Genomic DNA, 13,823 nt, shown 5'->3' on the forward strand with positions numbered 1-13,823 from the left:
AGCAGACCAGGGAGACACGGAGCAAAGCTGGGGAGGATGCGAGCGGGACCACGGCGCATCTCCGCGGTCCCGCCGTCCGGGTTTCCCTGGTCTGCTGGGGGGGCACAGCTAGTGTGCCCCCCAGCAGACCAGGCTTTTCTCTCCTGGGGTAGAGCAGCTGGGGCTGCTGGGTTGGTCCTGCAGCGCCGCTCCTCGGCACTACTGAACCAACCCCGCAGCACCCCAGCTGCTCTTCCCCAGGTGTCCCCAAGTCAGCCGCTGCTTAAACTGATCAGCGGCTGACTACAGGAAGCCCGAGGCAGAGTTGCTCTGCCCCGGGCTCCCTGGAATCAGCTGCTGATCAGTTTCAGCAGCGGCTGACTTGGGGACACCTGGGGCAGAGCAGCTGGGGTGCTGCCCGGTTGGTCCCCGCAGCGCCGCTCCTGCGGGGACCTACCCGGCAGCGCCCCAGCTGCTCTGTCCTAGGCGTCCAGATTCAGCTGCTGTTGAAACTGATCAGCGGCTGATTCCAGGCAGCCCAGGGCAGAGCAACTCTGCCTCGGGCTTCCTGTAGTCAGCGCTGGTCAGTTTCAGCAGCGGCTGAATCTGGAAGCCAGTTCCGACTTACATACAAATTCAACTTAAGAACAAACCTACAGCCCCTATCTTGTACGTAACCCGGGGACTGCCTGTATATCTTCCAGAATAGCTTCTTCCAAAATGAGCGTGCCCTATAGACGCACCCTGAGTGCCTAGTCCCAAGTTTGGGGCCTGGCAGATGTTTCGGAGGAGTTATGAACAGTCTGGACTCATCACGCTTCATTCAAAGACCCTGTACAATCTGAAAAAAGAAAGAACATAAGAACACACCCAGGAAGGCAACACCTAATGATAGAAAGCTCAACCCACCCATTTCTGAGCAGAAGGAAGTGAAACTAAACTCTCTGGTCTCCCCTGTACCAGAAGCCATGGCTGCTGTGAATCCAGTAAAGATGCTCCAGGATGAAGTGACCTGTTCCATTTGCCTGGATTATTTCAACGATCCAGTGTCTCTCGACTGTGATCACAGCTTCTGCCGAGCCTGCATCGCCCAGTGCTGTGGGGGGCTCACCGCAGGCGTCTCCTGCCCCCAGTGCAGACGGACCTTTCCCCAGGGGAACCTCAGGCCGAACAGGCAGCTGAGGAGTATTGTGGAGGCAGCCAGAGCACTCAGGTTGCAGGCAGAGAGGGAACCAGCCCCAGAGAGACTGTGTGAGAAACACCAGGAGCCTCTCAAACTCTTCTGCAGAGAGGATGAAATCCCCATCTGTGTGGTGTGCGACAAATCCAAGAGGCACCAGGATCACACCGTGATTCCTGCCGAGGAAGCTGCTGAAGAATTCCAGGTAGGGAAATGCCAATTGCGATTCCTGCCCTCGTGGGACTTTTGGGGAGTACAGGAGAGCAGCACCCGCCCTGGGAATTTAGCTGATAGGATCAAGGGTGTGGGACTGCAGGAAGCAGGGACAGTCTGAGGGCCCCTTGTGGCATGGGGCAGCCCTGCCTCAGTTTCCCAAAAAAGACCCACAGTGGTATTTTTTTTTTGGCTAGTAACAGCCCTGCTCTCCCAGCCAGGACTCTCAGGACTTTGAGACTGGAGTTTGCTCTTATCATCCTGAACAAGATCCAGGGTCTCCTCTGTCTGGCTTTCCATGGGCCTCTGTTTGACCTACCCCAGGCCAGGTTGTATCCCACAACCCCTCACTCTGCCCTTCATTGTCCCTTCCTGGGGAGGAGAATTGACTATGTTACTAGCAGGTCTGACAACTAATGTTCCTTCTAAAATTGTACATTTCTGTGTGTGGAATAAATTTTGTTGTGTGCACCAAGGCATGTGTGGCTGTGCACCACCCACATAAACACCTGCTGCCAGCTGTGGGTGACTGGGCGCTCTGCTAATCAACTGGGCAGCACTGGAATCTCTCCTGGCTGGCTGCCCAAGGGCCCGGCTTACAGGGACCCTGCTAAGAGCTCCTTCCTTGAAAGGGCTAGCCAGCCTGTGCCCAGCCTCCTCCCCCCCCCCCCCCACCTCTCCTGAGCCCAGTTGTGCAGATTTCTCTTTGGGATTTATCTCTCTAGACTCAGTGGGGGAACCTTGTGCCCACCACGTGTCCATGCTGACGTTCATGGCAATGGCAATAACTGGTAGTGAGTAGAATGCATTGGTGTCTATAGCACCGGCCTCCCCGGGTCCCAGGGAGCAATTGGGGCCCCGTGGGGCTGGGCATCCATTGGACAAGCCAGCCAGAGAGAGCTCCTAGCCCCAGCCACAGCCTTATGCACACAACCAGCAGCAGGTGGGTAAAGAAAGAACCAGCGGTGGGAACAGAGGAGGGGCACTGAGGGGTGTTTGCAAACACCTGCAATCGCCAGAGCTAGGTCATCACCAGTGGCTGCCAGGCCGGATTTCTACTCTGTACCTGCCTGGCTGAGTCCCTCCTCCTCCCCCCATGCAACCCTGTCTTTCTGGAGGTCCCTGATGCTCATGGTGTCCCTCCTCTCCTCCAGCAACCTCCCCTGCGATCTCCCCCCACCCCCGCGCATGCAGCCTCTGAGTATGTGACCCCAGCTCCCTACTGTAACAAGGGCAGACAATTTCAAACACTCTGAAAACACTCCCAGTGTCTGTTACTGTGACTCTGTGTCTCCGATCCCATACACCTGCCGAGCCCTGCAGTCGTGAGTATAGTGTGTGGTTGTGCTGGACCAGCTCCCCCCAGTCTTATCCTGAAACTAACAACAACAGAAACAAAATTAAAAACCTAAAAATCTTCGCTGGCAGGACATTAAAGAAATGGGTTGCACCAAAAATTATCTTTTTAAATTATTAGCAAATCTCACATTTGATGTTTTGCTTAGTCACATGAAATGTTTCTGCGTCTCCAGGAAAGGCTCCAGGCCCATCTGCAGACTCTGAGAGCCGAGAGAGAAAAGCTGCAGGGACTGAAAGTGAGCAGGGAGGAGACCAGCCAGGAGTACCTGGTAGGTGCCCGGCGTTATTACCCTGCCATTGTAACGAGCCAGGGGCAGCTAATCCTGAATCAGACACTAAGGAGGGGCCAGGACAATCTAGGGACTGGATTATGGTTTCTCGTGATCAGCCAGGGAATGAGAACCCAGAAATCACAATTCATTGTTTTAGCAGAATCCCTCCTTAGGGTTGGGCCCTAAACCAGCCGCTTCAACCCTCTGTGCATTTGTGGACCCCTTTGGAAATGTCAACGGGAGATTCTTTGACCCCTTTGAAAATCGACTCTGTGTGAACAGCTGAACTCTGTCCAGTTGTTTTTCAGTCTAAGTCTTTTGCTGCTATGGTCCATTGCCCCCGGGGCACAAAAACCACAGGGTAGAAACCACTGCCACATACTCTGTAAACAGAAGCTTCCGGGGTAGCCAAGTTAGTCTGTAACAGGGTAAACTTAAAACACAACATGTAGTCTGGTAGCACTTTATAGGCTAACAAAGCATGTAGGTGGTATCATGAGCTTCCCACCTGTCTCTGTGAACATGGCTGTGAATAGAGCAGAGCAAATGCCTGCAGGGCCGGCCCACAACATTTTGGCACCTGAGGCGGGCAGCTCAAACCATGCCCCCATGCCTCCTCACTTGGGCCGAAACTTTGAAAGTTCTCAGTTCTGCCTTCTTCCTGTTCTACTCCTCCCATGGGACTGCTCTGCTGTCTACATATGCACCAGCAGCAGACACAATTTTCTACACTCTCGATCCTAGCGGTGCCCCCCACAAACACACATAGTCTGGCACCTGAGGTGACCGCCTCAGTTTGCCTCATGGTAAGGCCAGCACTGAACGCCTGATCTTTTTCACTGGCAGGACATTACAAAAATAGGTGGAACGAAAAATTATTTTACAAATGATTAGCCAATCACATATTTGATTTTTTGCTGAGTCAAATGAAATTTTGGGGGAAAAAATAAAAATGTTTTGTTTCAACTTGACCCTTTCCTGAAAAATACTGTTATAAAACACAAGAATAGTTTCAAAAACAAGTCAGACTTTACAAATCTAGAAAAATTAAGCCAATATTTGGATTTGCCATGTATTTCTTTCTGCAGCACAACAACCGGTGACATCGCCAGTAATTCATGAAATGTGTCTTTGGTGACAAATCTGCATCTTCCCAGGAAAAAAAATGTAACGCAGAAAATATCACCAAGGGCTAGTGCTGAGTCCTGCTCCCTGCTGCTTTGGCTCGGTGTCATGGAGGCCATGAGCCACTCATGATCCAGAGCACGTCGGACACAAAAACGTCCTTTATGAGATTCTGGGGCCAAACAGGAAGACGTGAGAAAATTCTCTCTCTAGTAATCACAGGAGACTGTTCACTGTCCAGTGACTTAGAATTTGCAAAGAGATTCTCCCCTGCACACTCAGTGCTCTGTGAATGGCCCCAGGCTCCATCCATGTCCCTGTATCAGTGGTGCTGATGTTCTTCCTTTGGTTCTTTTTCTTCCAGAAAAGGACACGAGTCGAGCAGCAGAGGATTGTGGCCGAGTTTCAGCGCCTGCGGCAGTTCCTGCAGGAACACGAGCGACTTCTGCTGGCCCAGCTGGAGAAGCTGCACGAGATGATCGTGAAGGCAGGGACCGACACTGTCACCAAACTCTCGGAGCAGATTTCCCGTCTCAGCGAGCGGATCCGGGAGCTGGAGGGGAAGTGTCAGAAGCCGGCAAGTGAATTCCTGCAGGTGAGACTGAGGGGAAATTCCCCGGATCCCACCACAGAGACAGGACAGCCCCTAACAGGTGGGCACAGGAGTCAGAGGTCACAGGCCAGCTCCGTGTGCGCCCTCCTGGCATGGGAATTGTTGTTTTGTGCAGACCCACAGGCACAGAGAGGCTAGAGATGGCAAAGCCCCATTCGCTCAGGGATCCATGGCCCTGGGGCCAGGAAACGTCTAGTTTCCCCTCACTCACAAAATCCCTCCCTTGGAATTCACAGTGTGTGTCAGGTGGGACTGAAACTCTCTCTCTCTCTCTCCCTCTCCCCAGGACGTCAGAAGCACCTTGAGCAGGTCGGTGGTTCTCACACACCTCACAGCGCTGGGGAAACACTGGGCAGTGAATTTTTCGCTGCCTCTCCCCAGGGCTCCACAGCAGGAAGGTCACATTTGGGATTCAAATCTGACTCATTTAACCCTGAGGCCCTCGCCCTTTTAGAGGCGACTCTGCAGTTACCCAGGGAAAGGCGCAGACTGGCCTGTGGTATATTCTACCATGTCACCTCCCTGGGGATGGGCTGCCCCAGGACTGAGGGGTGGGACATGGGCCTGTCCCTGCTGGGCCCTGGGCACCATTCAGCCCAGGGCAGCAGGGATTCAGGGTCTTTCCCGCCCGAGGGCTGTTTGGAGACCTGTGTGGAATGAGTGGAGGAGGGGGGAGCTTCTGTCTCAATCTAGCTCCTAGTGGGCAAATTCCTCCAGCCCTTCCTCTGGGAACCTCCAATCCCTCAGCGCCTGGAGGCCCAGGGGTGAGTTGGCCGCGGAGATTCAAATACCCCCAAACCAGAGCTTAAGGACTGAGTCACTCACAGCTGGATCACAGCGGTTCCCAACCTGTGGGCCACAGACCCCTGGTGGTCCCGATGGTCCTGCAGGGGGCCTGTGGAAAGTTTAAAAGTAAGGACTAGGCCTGATACTTCTTTCGCTTTCTCTTCCTTTTCTTTTTTTCTGCCCCAGGGAAGGGGAGTTCGTGAAATTTTCATAGAGGGAAAAGGGGTCCAAAGGCTGGGAACCACGGCAGTGTCACCATGGGACGTTGTTTCTCTCCAGGTGTGAGACGGGGCAGGCCCAGGAGCCAGATGAGATGGCCCCTGAACTGGTAAAGCGAGTCCATGGTTTCTCCCAGAAAGTTATTGCGCTGTCGGAGACGCTGAGAGAGTTCAAAGGTACCTTGGGGGACTAGGGAAGGAGAATGGTGCTGGTCAATTGGTTCATAATTAGAGGATGCTTCTATGTAATTGGGGGGTGAATGGCACAGACTTGGGTTTCAAGACACTCAGGTTGATTAATTCAAACCCTTATTTGTTCAGAAGCAGCCTTTGCTATTACAGTGACTGTGAGAGTGGGAAACAAGAGAGAGAGAAAGAAACATGCCCAGTTCCCTTCTCCTGGGGCATAGAGGGGCATGAATAATCTGTCCTGTGATGCTAGGACCATCTCTTATGGTATCTGACCTGTAACGCACAGGCACATTATACCCGGATTAATCCTGTTCCAATCACTTTTGTGTTAGGAACAGTCAGGGGCTTGTATAATTCACACACTGCACACACAGGAAATTCTAATGGTTAGGGCTTGGGCTGTCCAAGCAATGTTTGAGTTACTCTTTTCTGATTCATTACTGCTCAGCACAGGCTGATGTGCACGGGTCACTTCTCCGCAGGGGGTTCTGGACATCGCTCCCTGGCCTGGGCAGGTCACATTTGGTGTCTGTCTGTAAACACCTTGGGTATGTCTAAACTACAGGCTCCGTCGACGGAGCCATGTAGATTTGTTTTTTTGGCAAAGGCAAATGAAGCTGTGATTTAAATGATCACCGCTTCCTTTAAATTTACATGGCTGCCGCGCTGAGCTGACAAACAGCTGATCAGCTGTTTGTCGGCTCAGCACGCTAGTCTGGACGCTCCCCTGCCGACATCAAAGCTCTTTGTTGGCAGCCCCGGTAAACCTCATCCCACGAGGAATAATGGGGCTGCCGACAAAGGGCTTTGATGTCGGCAGGGGGCGTCCAGACTAGCGCTGAGCGGACAAACAGCTGATCAGCTGTTTGTCGGCTCAGCGCGGCAGCCATGTAAATGTAAATGAAGCCGCGATCATTTAAATCACGGCTTCATTTGCCTTTGCCTACAACCCTAATCTACATGGCTCCATCGATGGAGCCATGTAGTCTAGACACAGCCCTTGCGTGGGCAACACATCTGTGTCCTGCAGAACAACTCAGGAATGCGGCACTTTAAGAGGAAGGTCATTGTGGGAAACATTTCCCTTATAGCAAGCACAGGGCTCATCAGGCCCAAGCGGAGCCAATCAGCATCAGTCAGAGGTGGTGGTGGAGGGGGGGGACAATAATTTTTGGTGGGGACCACTCCAAGATTTTGGAAGGTGGCCAAGGGCTGCACTTTGCTGCGGCGGGGGTGCAGGATTTAGGGTGGAGGCTGCGTGCAGAAGGGTGCACAGAGTAAGGGACTGTAGTGCAGGAGATGGAGTGGGGTCTGAAAGGGAGTTTGGGGTGGTGACCTTGGTCAGAGGATTGGGGTGCAAGATCAGGGAGGGGATGTCGGTGCAGGAGAATGTTCTGGCCTGGGGAAGGGATGTCGGAGCGGGGTACGGAGTCTGGGAGGGAACTGTCACCTGGGGAAGGGGGTACAGAGAGCTTGGAGGGTGACCTAGGGAATTGAGTTGGGACGCAGGAGGGGTTGGGGTGCCAGAGGCAGGCTCTGGCTGGGAGGCACTTACCTAAGTAGCTCCCAGCCAGCAGCCCTGCAGCATCCCCCAAGGCAGGCTGGGCTCCCTGCCTGCTGCAGCCCCATATCACATTAAACTGCAGACTGCTCCCTCCATGTGGCTCTCAGCTCTGGGAGGGGGAAGAGGCTTGTGCTGCCCCTATCCCCAGGTCAAACTCTCAGTTTCTATTGGCCGGTTGTTTCCAGCCAATCGGAGCTGAGGATTGGGCTGGGGGTGGGAAGATCACATGAAGCCTCCCCCTCCCTGCAGAGCCCAGAGCCACAGGAACCAAGCTTTAAACCACGGCAGCTGCATGTGCCTGAGGCTCCCAGCAGGGGGGTCCACGGGCTGGATTCCGTGGCTTGGTGGCACTGGCCCGTATTTTGCCCAGCCCTGGTGTAAATACCCACGTTCAGTCTCCAAACATGGACAGAGCAACGACCCTGGTCCCAGTTCTCAGCACTTCCCACTAGCCAAGCCGAGGGAGAGGAGAAGGCGCCGGGCCCGGCCTGAGGGCGTCTCCCATCAACTCCCGACTCACGAATGGTCACAACCTTCAGGCCACATTCAGCAAAATCCCTTCGCTTGGGCCCCTGCATCTCTCCCAGCCAGAGGGCTGCAGGGCGGGTGCCCCAGGGCGGTGCAGCCCCCCAGCCGCAGGCCCCTCAATAAATGGCCGTTTGGTAGAGCCGGGTCCAGCCCCTCCCTGAGCTCTGGTCCGGTCTGGGCCAAGGGGCTGCAGGGAAGGAGAAAGCCCCTCCCCCATGGTGAGGGGTCCCTCCAGCACAGGGGCCCCTTGTGCCTCCCAGCAGTTGCAGGCCCAAGGAGTGTCCCTGAGAGGGCTGGGGGGGAGCAGGGATGGAGAGGGCAGAGGGAAGAGGTGGGGAGAGGGAGAGAGGCAAGTCCCTGAGAGGGCTGGGGAGGGGCAGGGATGGGAGGGAGGGGGAAAGAGGCGGGGGGAGGGACAGAGGGATGTGGGCCATGTAACACTGGGCCTCTGGCTCGCTGCTCCCTGGACCAGACACCCGGGGCCATTGTAACCATGAGACTCCGTGTGAGCCAGAGCCAAGCCCAGCCCCAGCTGTTGAAGCCACTGATCACCGGGTCACAAGTAGCCTCCCTGCCCTGCTCTGCCGGCACTGGGTGAATGTGGCCCATGGAGCCCACCTCCCCTGCCTCAGTTTCCCCTGGGATAAGGTGATTTTCTCCTTATTCTGATTGTTGCCTCTGGAGGCCCCGTTGTGCTGCTCTGTGTGGAGACGCTGAGCAAACAGCCCCGCAGCTCCCGGCGAGAGCCAGTTCACACACAACCCCTCACCTCCCACAAGCATCAGGGGACCAAAGGGCTGAAAGCGGCTTTGATGCCAGCGGCTCTGCAGGACCTGGGCCTAGGGAACGACAAAAGGCTGGAAGTGAACGAGGCCTGAGCGTGTCTGTCACATGACAACCCGGCTCTGTGCTCCCTGTGCAAACCTGAATCTCCCTCTCTCCTCCCCAGACACTCTGCCGGATGCACTGGAGGAGCCCCTAACAACAGGTAAACGCCCTGAAAACCTCATGCGGGACCTGGCACAGTGCGGTGCCCCGGGACAGGCAGGCACCGGGCAGGCCACTTAGCACCATGGGCCAGGAGCCAGCCATGGAAACGACTTCACAAACAGCCCCTCCCCCAGCCCAGGGGCCATCTCCTGCCCCATAACTCCTCCTCCTGAGCCCCCGCCCCCAAGCCCACAGCCCCAGCCCAGAGCCCAACACCGTACCCAGAGCCTGTCATCTCCAAGGCTAACCCACAGCCTTTCGCCATTGCTGCACCCCAACTCCCTGCCTCAGCTTGTACCCCCTCTGGTATCCAAAACCCTCACCTCAGCCCTCCCCACCTGGAGCCCCTCACACACCCGAAATTCCACTTGGCCTTGGGCTCCCCTTGGTCCCTTCCCCCGCAGTGACTGACGGGCTGTGCCCAGCATGGACTCTGGGGCACTCGGGGACGTTGCTCTTTCTCCTGCCCCCTGCAGAGGACCCAGGAGTCCATGGGAGGGTCCCTGCTCTGCCGGGGGAAGGGATGGATCAGGCCCCAGAGCACCAGGGCACGGGGCACAGACAGGGGCAGCCCTGGGCCCTTTGCAGGCAGCTGGGGAGCTGCTGAGAGCAGAGCTCTGGTCCTGTTCCCCTTTTCCTCTCCCCCCGCGTGAGCTCAGCTTCTCTCTCCATCCGCCCAGACCCCGCTGGGACCCCCTCAGCTCCCTGGGGCCCCTCTTCCTTCTGTCAGCCCCTGACTCAGCCTCCTGCCAACCATCACTGGTACAGAGACACCCCTGTTCCTGCGCACGGTGCGTGGACTCTGTCACGGCCCCTCCCTGCCTGGGGAGTGAGCTGCCCCTTGGGCTTAGCTGAGACCTCAGGGCTGCTCCCCACTCAGAGCCGGGCGCCCCTGGAGGAAGGAGAGTCCCTGAGTCACTGCCCAGCTGGGGCAGATTCTGTCCCTGACGCCATCGACCCCCCCAGGGCCGAGCTCTGCCCCTCACGCTCTGATTCTCCCCCCCAGCCAATGTGACTCTGGATCCAGACACGGCGCATCCCAACCTCGTCCTGTCGGAGGATGGGAAACGTGTGAGATGGGGACACACATGGCAGCCACTGCCCGACACCCCGGAGAAATTTGTCTCTGTGCCCTGTGTGCTGGGCTGTGAGAGCTTCACCTTAGGGAGACATTACTGGGAGGTGGAGGTGGGGAATGGGCCATTCTGGGCTGTGGGGGTGGCCAGAGAGTCAGTGAGCAGGAAGGGATGGATCAGCCTGAGTCCTAAGGACGGGATCTGGGCTGTGGGGCGGTGGGGGGACCAGTTCCAGGCTCTCACTGACCCTCACACCGCCCTGCACCTGTGCCCCCCCAGCAGAATCCGGGTTTGCCTGGACTGTGACTGGGGCCAGGTGACATTTATCGATGCTGGAACCGAGGCCCCGATCTTCACTTTCCCGCCGGGCTCCCTCCCTGGGGAGAGAATCCGACCCTGGCTCTGGGTGGGGGACACAGACACCGAGCTCCGACTGTCTCCCTGACATCAGCTCCGCTAACCTCACCCCCCCCCAATCTCTGTGACCCTGGAGGACTCCCCTGTACCCAGCCCCTGGCTCCTCATATCTCTGACCCCAGAATCTTCTCCCTCGCAGATCCAGAGGAGCAAAGTAGAAGGAACCTTCTGCACCCACAGGAAGCAGCCAAATCCTGAAGGGTAGTGGTGGGGGCTGGGCAGGGGCAGAACTAACAGCCGGGCTAGGGACAGGCGGAGGTGGGGGTGACAGGACACAGAATTAACCAATCAGGGCTGGGGAGAAGCTGGAGGCTCTGCAGCAGCAGGAGGCGATTTGCAGAGATCTGGGTCCATTGGCACAGCCAGAGAGGAAGGGATAAAATCAGGACAAACGATGGGACCAAATTAGAGGCCCTTCCCCTGCCCCAATCTTGGGGTCCCTGGGCACATTCTTGGGGGGAGGCTCTCTAGGCCCAGCCTGAGTTGTGAAACCCCCTGTACCATGAGCTGACCCTTCAAAAAAGTTCCCCGTGCTGAGACCCCCCCGTCTCCCAGAGCTCCACGCCAAGCTGATCTCTCTTTGCACAAATCCCGCCGCGCACTGCTCTGTGAATTCACCAGACAAAGCACAAGAGAGTTCAGATCAATGACCAGCCTGACAGCTCTGCCCCTCACTAGACCCCCACCTGCCTTGGGAACTCTGGGGGTCAGCTGGGATCAGGAAAACAGCTGGCCCCCAGCTCCTGAAACTGCTGCCTGCTGGGAACTTTCCTCTCCACTGTAGACCTAGAGACAAGGAACATGCTGTAGACTGGGGATGGGGTATTGCAACGCTGAACATCACTGGCTGAAATTGTAGCTGCTCAGAAAATCCCTGGCATGACACTGTGAGCCCCCTAAGCCTGAGTTACGGGGGAGATGTAAGTGTCTGGGAATGGGACAAGCCAGGCAGGGAGCTGTCTGTGAGTAGCTAGTGAGAGGTGCTCACAAGAGAACATAAGAACATCAGAGTGGCTGGGACAGACCAAAGACTCATTTTGCCCAGTGTCCTGTCTGCCCGCAGTGGCCAATACCAGGTGCCCCAGAGGTAGTGAACAGAAGAAGGAATCATAAAGTGATCCCTCTCCTGTCTCCCATTCCCAGCCTCCGATAAACAGAGGCCAGGGACCCCTCCGTGCCCAGCCCCTGTGTAACTTGTGTGTCAGAAACTGTGTGGGAATCATTCGCTTTAATAAAATGTTTCCATCTGTTCCTGTCCGGTTGCTCTCTGGTGTGTTCTCCCCGTCTGTGAAATGGATTGTTGTCACAAAGCGGTGGGGCTTTGTTGTCTCTATCGCCGTGTTTCTTAAACCGTGTTCTGTGGTGCCGCGAGGCAGTTGGAGGTGTGCCACGGAGAACAACAGAATTCAAAATGGCCACCCTTAAAGGTTCCTCAGTGTTCCTCAAAACCAAAAACATAGTTTGATGTTCCTCAGTGTTAAAAAGTTGAAGAAACACGGCTCTGTTGGGTATTTTTTTGTAGGGGAGGGGTGTTTGCCTTTCAGATTATTCTATTGAACAAAAGCAGGACTCAGATTCTCTGTGAACTCATGACTGGATTCAGGTACCCGGGACACCTGAGCTGCTAAGTATGTGTCAATGCAGACATACTTGGGGTGCTGCAGGGTGGGGGCTCTTTAATGACATAAGAACATAAGAGTGGCCATATAGAGTCTGACCAAAGGTCCATGCAGCCCAGTGTCCTGTCTGCTGACAGTGGCCAATGCCAGGTGCCCCAGAAGGAGTGAACAGAACAAGGAATCATTAAAGGATCCCTCCCCTGTTGCCCATTCCCACCCCTGGCAAACAGAGTCCCTACCCATCCCTACCCATCCTGGCTAATAAGTACTGAAGGACCTAACCTCCATGAATTTATCCAGCTCTTTCTTGAACCGTGTTAGGGTGCATCTTCACGGCAGGGCTTAACTCAAAATAAGTGAGGTACATGAACTGCATATCTCATTTTGAAACAGAGATTTCGCCCTACAACTTCCCTTATTCCTCATACAATGAAAGTTACAGGAGTCAGAGTAAGAAGTCCTCCAGCTTGACAGTATTTTGAAACAATTTTGAAATAACTACCTGCTGTGTAGAATTGGACTAAGTTATTTCAAAATAAAGTTGCAGTAAAGACATACCCTTAAATTCCTGGTCTTCACAATATCCTCTGGCAAGGAGTTCCACAGGTTGACTGTGCACTGTGTCAAGAAAAACTTCCTTTTGTTTTTCTTAAACCTGCTACATATTAATTTAATTTGGTGACTAATAGTTCTTAGGTTATGGGAACTAGTAAACAACTTCTCCTTATTCATTTTTTCCACACCTGTCATGATTTTATAGACCTCTATCATATCCCCCGTTACTCTCCTCTTTTCCAGGTTGAAAGTCCCAGTCTTTTTGCTTTCTCTTTATATGGGGCCTCTTCCAAACCACGAATCATTTTGGTTGCCCTTTTCTGAACCAGATCAGGGACATTTACTTCCCCTTCCTCCCCCCATATTCATTCTGGGGTATCACACCCATCCCTTTGCATTTGATGAGAAACTGACACATTCCAGATATGTCCCATTGTCCTGGCACAACCAAACTCTGATCTTGAATCAGAGGAAGGCACATGCCATATTTTAGTGGGTCTGGGTCTTACCATTTAGGATGAGTTCTTGAACAAACAGACTCACACACAAACAGATGAACGGACAGACAGACATGCAAACTCTCTAAAATATATAGTGGATTTCTGTTTTATAAAGTAAGTTACAAACTTCTGCAAATCCAGTAGTAGGGGGAGCATCTTTCTCTGTTGCCCCTGTTACTTAATGACTCCCCTCAAGGCACGGAATCATTTTGCCTCTGACATGTTGGAAGAAAAGAAATGAGTGATAAAAACACAAGAATATTTCTCCCAAGACAGTAAGCTTCTATTCAACACCCCACATGGCCCCCTTTTATACCATTTTTGGGGCCAACACCCCCACCTATGGGTGCGACTGTGATCTGGTTGCTCCCCTCAAAATCCAGTAACGTGATAGCCCCGTATACCCTGTACCACCAGGTCTGGTGGAGGGGGGAGGGTGGGGCTCTGTCTGTGGGGCACAGACTGACAGTTAGTCAGGGATGTGGGTTAGGAGGTGAAAAGGGGGCTCAATGTGTGGGGCAGAGACTGGAAGTCACGGAAATGGGATAGGTGCTGGAACGATGGGCTCCCTAGGGCACAGACTGGCAGATAGTCAGGGATGTGGGGCAGAGGCAGGCAGGTAGTCAGGGATGTGGGG

At 54.6% G+C, this 13,823-nt stretch overlaps 1 protein-coding gene across 2 annotated transcripts; it reads left to right on the forward strand.

Annotated features, from left to right (window-relative positions):
- The first annotated feature begins 909 nt into the window (after positions 1-909).
- On the forward strand, positions 910-11,195 carry LOC149522172 (zinc finger protein RFP-like). Of its 2 annotated transcripts, XM_089770543.1 has the most exons (7): positions 910-1,364; positions 2,905-3,000; positions 4,493-4,723; positions 5,028-5,050; positions 5,807-5,922; positions 8,979-9,017; positions 10,026-11,195. In XM_089770543.1, the coding sequence occupies exons 1-7, from the start codon at positions 948-950 to the stop codon at positions 10,538-10,540; spliced, it is 1,437 nt and encodes a 478-aa protein (XP_089626669.1). In that variant the 5' UTR covers positions 910-947; the 3' UTR covers positions 10,541-11,195. The 2 variants fall into 2 exon arrangements, with proteins under 2 accessions (XP_089626669.1, XP_089626670.1); XM_089770544.1 differs by lacking the exon at positions 2,905-3,000.
- Positions 11,196-13,823: the final 2,628 nt, after the last annotated feature.

The sequence above is a fragment of the Pelodiscus sinensis genome, chromosome 19 (genome assembly GCF_052426305.1).
Source record: "Pelodiscus sinensis isolate ZL-2025 chromosome 19, ASM5242630v1, whole genome shotgun sequence".
NCBI classification, from domain to species: Eukaryota; Metazoa; Chordata; order Testudines; family Trionychidae; genus Pelodiscus; species Pelodiscus sinensis.

What these genes read in the sequence shown, in the direction of transcription:
- LOC149522172 (XM_089770543.1), top strand. Translation starts at nt 948, where the DNA reads ATGGCTGCTGTGAATCCAGTAAAGATGCTCCAGGATGAAGTGACCTGT. An exon ending in AGACCAGCCAGGAGTACCTG is followed by an intron (nt 3,001 to 4,492) that starts GTAGGTGCCCGG and finishes TTTTTCTTCCAG; the next exon opens with AAAAGGACACGAGTCGAGCA. An exon ending in GTCAGAAGCACCTTGAGCAG is followed by an intron (nt 5,051 to 5,806) that starts GTCGGTGGTTCT and finishes GTTTCTCTCCAG; the next exon opens with GTGTGAGACGGGGCAGGCCC.